This window comes from Pyrus communis, chromosome 4, assembly GCF_041283825.1.
Source record: "Pyrus communis isolate YQ-2024b chromosome 4, ASM4128382v1, whole genome shotgun sequence".
In the NCBI taxonomy this organism is placed as follows: domain Eukaryota; kingdom Viridiplantae; phylum Streptophyta; class Magnoliopsida; order Rosales; family Rosaceae; genus Pyrus; species Pyrus communis.
The window spans coordinates 15,513,784-15,522,277 of NC_142568.1; the positions used below are offsets into that span (position 1 = coordinate 15,513,784).

The 8,494-nt window shown below is 37.4% G+C and overlaps 1 protein-coding gene across 1 annotated transcript; it reads right to left on the reverse strand.

Annotated features, from left to right (window-relative positions):
• Positions 1–3,761: 3,761 nt before the first annotated feature.
• LOC148697524 (uncharacterized) lies at positions 3,762–4,421 on the reverse strand. The gene has a single exon (XM_088691945.1). It carries the CDS (start codon positions 4,419–4,421, stop codon positions 3,762–3,764), a length of 660 nt encoding a protein of 219 aa, XP_088548071.1.
• Positions 4,422–8,494: the final 4,073 nt, after the last annotated feature.

Genomic DNA, 8,494 nt, shown 5'->3' on the forward strand with positions numbered 1-8,494 from the left:
ATGAGCACGAAACAATGGTGCAGAAAGCCCCTTAGTCAGGATATCAGCGAATTGCTCAGTAGAAGAAACAAACTGCATATGAAGTAATTGTTTAGCAACCCTTTCCCGAACAAAATGTATGTCAATCTCAATATGTTTGGTTCTTTGATGCATCACTGGATTGCAGGTAAGAGCAATTGCGGACAAATTATCACAAAACATTGTTGAAGGAGTGGATATGTCAATCTGCAGAAATGCAAGAATCTGTTTTATCCAATCGATCTCAGTAGCTGTTGTAGCAATGGCTCTATATTCTGCTTCCGTGGATGAACGAGATATTGTATGTTGCTTCTTGGATGACCACGATATTGGATTATGCCCTAAGAAAGCAACAAATCCAGTTGTGGATTGTCTGTCATTGGGATCCCCTACCCAGTCAGCGTCACTAAATGTATTCAACTCTAACTCACCTTTGACATATTGAATACCATAATGTTGAGTCCCTTTAAGATATCGTAATATCCGTTTGACAGCCAAGTAATGGGACTCCATAGGACAATGCATGAACTGACAGACCTGATGCACAGAAAATGCAATGTCAGGTCGTGTGAAGGTGAGATATTGTAATGCTCCCACGATGCTTCTGTACAACGCAGGATTATCAAATGGTGTTCCATCATCCTTAAGAACCGATGATGAGGCAAGCAAGGAGTGGCACAAGGCTTTGACTGATGCATTTCTGTCCTTGTCAACAGATCATTAACATACTTATGCTGGGAAAGAAACAACCCTTCTGCAGTGTGTGTAATTTGAATTCCAAGAAAATAGTGAAGTGATCCCAGATCCTTTATATCAAATTCTGTTGCCAATGCAGCAATGACTTCTGGAATGATAGTTGTTGCAATCCCTGTGATGATTATATCATCCACATAAAGAAGGAGGATAACAACCCCAGATTCAGTGTGTTTGACAAACAAGGAAGTATCTGCATAAGTGGTTTGAAACCCCAGAGAAGGCAGAAAATTAGTAAACCTCTCATTCCATGCCTTGGGGCTTGTTTGAGACCATATAGAGACTTGTGAAGTTTACATACTGATGATGAATAGATAGAATCCACAAAGCCAGGAGGTTGTGCCATGTATACCTCTTCTTGCAAGATTCCATGCAAAAATGCAATTTTGACATCAAGCTGTCTTAAAGCCAAACCAAACTGTGCAGCTAAAGCAAGAACAAGTCTCACTATAGTAGGCTTAACTACAGGGCTGAATGTTTCACCATAATCTATCCCTGCCTCTTGATTGAACCCCTTGGCCACAAGCCTAGCCTTGTATCTTGAGATAGTGCCATTGGCATGCCTCTTTATCTTGAAAACCCACTTACACCCCACAAGATTTCTGTTTGATGGTAAGGGAACCAAGGACCAAGTGTGCTGAGAATGTAAGGCTTGGATTTCCTCCTCCATAGCTTTAAACCATACTGGAGATTTCAGAGCAGATTTGTAAGAAACTGGTTCAATCTGTGATAAATCCACTTCTGTAGGCTCGGAGGCCATGGCAAGGAATGCTTTCTTCTTGACAATGCCACTCTTTGATCGTGTTTGCATAGGATGTAAGTTTAATGGAGGAATAGGAAGAATGACTTGTAAAGTTTCTAGTTGAAACTCAGGAGCCACAGGGATGGCAAAGGAAATACACTGGGGTGAAGTGCCAGTAATGGGGTGTCTTGTGTCTTCTGTTGATGGGGACTGAGATGGATCCAGTGGATTTGGAGACTGGAGAAATCTGGCATTGGCAGAGTTAGGGGTAACACTAGGACTAGACACAAAAAAAGGTTGATGGTGCTCCAACAATTGTATTGTTATTAGTAACAAACACTAAACTCACTGGATTTTGAGAACTAGACCTCTGTGAATGGATATATGACTTTGAGACAAAAGAGGAATATGGGAAATCACACTCATCAAATATCACATGCCTAGAGATGTAAGATCGCTTTGAGCTAACATCAAAACAAATATAGCCCTTGTACTTAGATGCATATCCCAGAAAAATGCATAAGTTAGTTTTAGGTTGCAGTTTGTTCCTAGTATAAGGCTTTAAGAATGGGAAACATGCACAACCAAAAATCTTTAGATGTTGAACATCTGGAACAGATTGAAAAAGAACCTCAAATGGGGATTGGTTATTTATAGTTAAGGAAGGCATCTTGTTTATAAGGTAGACTGCAGTTTGACAAGCAAATGACCAGAAAAATGCAGGTAAGGATGCAGTCTGTAGCAATGTGATTGAGGTTTCAACAATATGTCTATGTTTTCTTTCTGCCAGTCCATTTTGCTCTGGAGTATAAGGACATGAAATTTGATGAGTGATTCCCTTATCTATCAAAAAAGATTGAAAAACAGTACTTGTATACTCCCCACCCCCATCACTCTGTAAGGTTTTAATACTGACTGCAAAGTGAGTAAAGATCAATTGATATAATCGAATAAACACAGAACATACTTCACTTTTATTATGCAAAGGAAACAACCAACAATATCTAGTGCATTCATCAATGAATGTCACTTAGTATTTGTATCCATCAATAGAGGTACAGGGAGCAGGGCCCCATACATCACTATGCACTATTTCAAAGGAAATTACAGATTTTGACACAGATGGGGAAAAAGGTAACTTGCTGAATTTGCCTTGTAAGCAAGAATGACACAAAGAAGGTAATACATTAGAAGAAACTGGAATATTAGATTTTCTAAGTATAATGGAGACAATTGAATTGGATGGGTGACCTAGTCTGCTATACCAGAAACTGGAATGCACTTGCTGTCCAAGAAAAGCAGCTTTAAAACCTTGATGCTTAAGCACAGTTGGTCTGGATATTGGTATTGGATATAACTCATTACTACACTTCCCCTTGTACAGAATCCTCCCTGTGGCTTTGTCCTGAATCCAAAAAGAAAAGGCATAAAAAATTAGCCAACAATTGTTATCAAGACAGATTATGTGCACAGATAACAGATTCTGAGTAATTCTCAGAACATATAACACTGAATTAAGCTTCAACTTTTGAGTAGGTGTATGAATGACAGATGAACCAGTATGTGAAATTGATAAACCTGCACCATTGGCAGTTTGAATGGTCTCTGTGGATGGGAAAGGTGTAGCCAAGGAAAGATTTTGCAAGTCTGCAGTGAGATGATTTGTTGCTCCTGAATCTGTAAGCCAAAACTGCTAAGAAGAAGCATTTGATGTTGGAGTGGATAGTGAGGAGTTGACATGCATTGCAGACATTTGAGAGGTGGTGCCAGGCATATTTGCATTTCGAAATTGGCAAAATTGGGCAGTGTGATTCTTCTTGCCACAAATCTGGCACCCTTAAACTATAACAGCCTCAGTATTTCTGAATCGACATGTATCAGCAAGATGACCAAGTTTTCCATATATTTGGCAGGCTGATTGTGAGGGAGATGCACCAAGGATACCAGAAGCAGAAGTAGTGTAGACATTTCTAAAGTTCCCAGATCGAGAATTAGTATTATAGTTGAATTTACCTCTGCCCTTGTGCTTCTTGTAATTGTTCTTGAAGTAGATAGGTGGAGTAGTTGTACCAAAAAACCCAGAAGACAGAGTGCTCGAATAACCTTGACTCGAGTTTGCAGGACTCCCTTGATGAGGACCACCAGTATACCCGTTGGATGAAAAAGACGAGTTCTTGGAACCAGATTCAGAATTCTTGGCCACCATTGCAGAAAGAAATGGTGTAACAGCAATATTCTCAACCATTGCTTATTCAGCAAGCAACTGAGATCGCAAGTCTTTGAGAGAGATTACACTTTCTCGACCTCGAATGATGGATCTGATAGTATTATATTCCCCCGATAATCCATTGAGAGTTAAGATAACAATATCATCATCTTCAAAATGCACTCTTGCAGCAGTCAAATAATCACGAGCTTCCTTAATGCGCTGCAAGTACTGGGATATGGAATCAGGGCTTTTCTTGATATTTTGTAACTCAGACTTCATTTGGAATATTGTTGCACGAGAAACAATGAAGAATTGTTCCTTGAGTCGAATCCACAGTTCTCGAGCACTTGTGCTGCCAATGACACAAGACACAGCCGATGGGGAAAGTGTGACAGTGATGAGCTGCATCAAAGCGCGATCATGCATTTTCCATACCTTGTATTCATCTGTGTCAGCTCTGGATGATGAATCCCTAGAATCAACATCAGACTCCCCAGAACCCGAAGATATAAACCGTGCAGGACAAGGCAGAGAACCATCCAAGAACCCCATAATTCCATGACCTTCAAGAAGCAATTGCATCTGAAAATGCCAGGTGAGATAGTTGGACTCATCAAGTTTGACAGTAACCGACGTAGGAATAGTAGAAATAAGAGAGGTGATTGGCGATTGCACAATTTGTAGTTGAGTGGCAGTCATCATTGCAGCTTGTGAAGGAAAAATTCACATAGGAAATATATCGAACACTTGGCGGACACGATTGTAAAGAGGAACAATCGCGAGATAGGGAAACTTGTAAAAGCCCAAAACCAAGAAAAACCACAATAACAGAGAAGAAGAAGAAGAAGATCTGGAGCAGCGGAAGAAAGAGATCCAAGATTGAGATAACCGTTCAAGCAAGAATAGCTCGATCGGCGAATGATACCATGTAAAGCAACTGATTATGTTGCAGAAATGTATTAATGCAGAAATGACTATGAAGGTTTTAGAGAGATAAGGAAGGAAATGTAGAGAGAAAGAGAAATGTATTGTTGTAATATTTTCCTATATGTTTCAATTACATTCATTACATTTGTTATATATTCACACCACAAGCTTGTTCACTAAGACTCCTTATAACTACCTTAACCTCCTTATAACAAACCTACTAATCCATTGACACATGACACACTATCTAACCATTCATTATATACTGTTAACAAACTGAAGTGAGGTGCCTGCGAGCAAGAAGAAGACTTGGGAGGCGTTGACTGAGAAAGGTCCTCATTTCCAGTCGACAGTTTAGGGATTTAGAGACAGCGAGGAGAGCTGTCGTTGTCGGTGTTGCTGCGGACAATGTGGACTCCATTGGAAAATCGCCGCCGAGAAGAGAGGAGATGAGGGTTTGGTAGGTTGGTGCAGAGGAGAGAATGGAGGGATAAGGGAGGAAGGAAGAGAGAAGGGAGGGTGGTGCAAGTTGTAGAAGAAAGAAGGGAAGGAAGGAGTACAAGTTGCAGAAGAGAGAAATGAGGGAGATGGTGTAGGGGGATAAGGGAGGGAAAGGGTGCGGGGGGTTGGGGGAGGTAGAAGACAGGGTTTTTTTTTAACCCTTTCTTCAAAAAAAATAAAATAAAATAAAATTCGACGTGGACCCTTTAATGACACGTGGTGCTCAGTCATTGTTCACATAGGTGTCACGTCATTAGTTGACGGTAGACTTAACAGTTTAACTAACAGATATATAAGACTATCCCAAAATTAATACTTTAGTATGATTCTGGGACGAAAAAAACTTGATGTACTAAATGTTAAAAACCACGAAACATAAGGGTAAAAAACTGATGTTATACTAAGTTTTTCATTTTTTGGTTACATGGCAGGAATTGGACCTTTGTCCAAACGTGATTCAAACTCATTTAACTACGCACACTCAATTCTGATGCTAACCTTACAATTTAGTCTTTACGTGTGGGATTCGACTACAATACTTAAATATATTTAATACAATTATCATTTGACGGTTAGATATAAGTCATGTAAATATATGTATTTAATATCATCACTATAAATTTGGGATTGGTTTATTGACTTGATCAAATTGAACTAGTGCACTATTGATTGACTTATGCTGGTTACTCTCCAACCTGTCTTATTTGCACCATATAAACACTGTCATTTTCTATACTTTGTGCCTAACATATGTTTCACCGGAAATGAACAATGTGTAATCATACAAAGAATATTGCTACTGAACTTCACTATTGTACAACTCTTTTTTTTTTCTTAGGATATTCATTATTCACACACCTATTTTTTATTTTTTTCACACACTATTCTTGATTTTTGGTCGTCGGATCTGTTGACCCTAAAAATTACGAAGCCTACATAGCGCGCAGGCCGAGTAACTAATAAGATGACATCTGCCAATAAGGATTCGAAAACCCTTATCGACCGAGACTTGGATAGGTAACCAGTCGACCTCGACGCAGTGCTGTTTATCCAAACTGAAGGTGCTCCTCGGTCGGCTGATTCTACGGCAACAGTGCTGTTTATCCAAACTGAAGGTGTTCGCCGGTTGCCTTCACAGTGTTGTTTATCCAAACTGAAGATATGTCGGCGAGAAAAAGAAAATAAAAAATCTCAAAATGTTTGAGAGGTTTTGCGCAGGGAAATTGTGTGTTGAATTGAAGGTCCCAAATCGTTGCACGATATCTTATATTTATAGCACCAACTCCTTCTTGAGATCAAATTAAACTCATATCTGGATTGGGAGTTCTTGTTTCGTTCCAACTTTGCTTCGAACAACCCTACTCCCATTAGGACTTTGAAATCACCCATTTTTAGGGCTTTATTCATTGTTGGTCGAGAATCCTAATTGCACTAGGACTTCCTCGACCCCTTTTGCTTATCTGAACTACTCCTTCTTGTGATAGGACTCGACCATCCCTGCTGAATGGCCTGGAATCACCAGACAGCCCATAGTATTTTTGACACGGCTTTGGGCCGAACACAAACCTACACTCGGCCCAACAATGTTATTTTGGGCCTAAACAGGATCAGATGAATTAATAGAAAATCAATAACCAAATATTAATAAGAGTATGTGAAAGATGAAAATGAGTGTATGAATAATATTTTTCTTCTTTTATTATAATTTTTAGAATAAAAAACAAGAACTAGGGTTTGGTGGTTTTGGTTCATGGTTGGATCCTAATTGCCAAGGCCGGCTCAGGCCCAGTGTGGATAAGGCGACCGCCCGAGGCCCAAAAAAATTAGGGGCACCAAAATTATTAGTGTGGCATATTTATATACGTTTTCATAAGAGTATAAATTTATAAAATTTGGTTTAATGACAAAGAAATTTAACTAGATCCAGTGATTTTGTTGTTTGAAATTAATAAGGAGGTCTTGTGTTCAAAACACTATGTGTGCATATTTAAATTTCAATTTTTACAAATTTCTTTTCATAACAATATAAAGTTATAAAATTTGGCTAAATAATCAAAAGTTTTATTAGAAGCAATGATTTTTGTATTTAAAATTAACGAGAGGTCCCAAGTTCGAAATGCTGTGTGTTTATTTTTTTCAATTTTTACGAATTTTTGTTTGGTTGTTAACTTATTTTTAATTACTAGCTAGCAACTATGTGGATTGCTATTTTTAAACATTCGTTCCAATTCAAGTCTAACATTCAACAAGGGGTAATGTGTAGACTAAATTTTTAAACTAAATTTGCAAATCATATAAGCTATCATCAAAATGTTTCATTACTTATATATATTTTTAAAGACTTGAAAATATTATTTTTTTTAATCTTATATTGACGAAATTAGTAAATAAGAAAAAACACATTACGATTTATACAAAAACACTTTAAAAGTTCAGATGGAAGACAAAACTCATAATCCATCTACTTATAAGCTTGAAGTATTTTGGTTTCCTTCTCTTAATATAAAATAAATTAGTTTGTCGGTATTTTTAAATTACTAAGTTTTAAATGCTTTTTTATATATAATTTTTTTGATATCTTACGTGTAAAAATAAATAATTTTTTTATATAAAATAAAGACATGTTTTTACGTTCCCAACTTCAAAAATCTCTAACCGATCCTAATTGCGTGCACCAGTGTACTGTCCCCTCGTAATCTACTACACTAACAAACAACTTTACTGCGGGCAGGCAGTGGCTTTCAAAGTTGGACTAGGATTTTCTTTTTTCTTAATCTCTTTTTGATTTTATCTTCTTCAATTTTTACGATTACGTTATATTTATATTTTATTCTGAAATTTTTATATAGAAAATAAGACAAAAAGAAAAGTAGAAGAGGAAAAGATTAAATGAGATAGTAATAGAAAGGAATAGAATCCTATTTCTTGAAAGTCTGATGCATAGCAACCTATTTACTAAGTGTCTATCAATATATATATCTCAGAGCTGTAGAGGCCTGCAGCCACCATTTTATTTAATTAAAATGTGGACAGCTGCTGCAGCAACAGAAGTTCTATGTCAGCGTCTTGATCACTCTCTTCTCCCCCGAGTTTTCCCTTCTCCTCGAGTTGAGTTGCAAGTTATGACCCAGACTGACAATCATTTTGCTTTATGGGTTCGATTTGCATTAATTACCTCAACGGAACCCATTCAATAATGTGAAGTTTTGTGATTAACTATGAGACTGATTTAAGAAATTTCATATTTATGATTGAAAACATTAATAATATAAATACTTTGTAAATACTATTTTTATAAAAAAAATTAATAAAAATAAATTTTTGGACTCCCGATCTGCAAATGC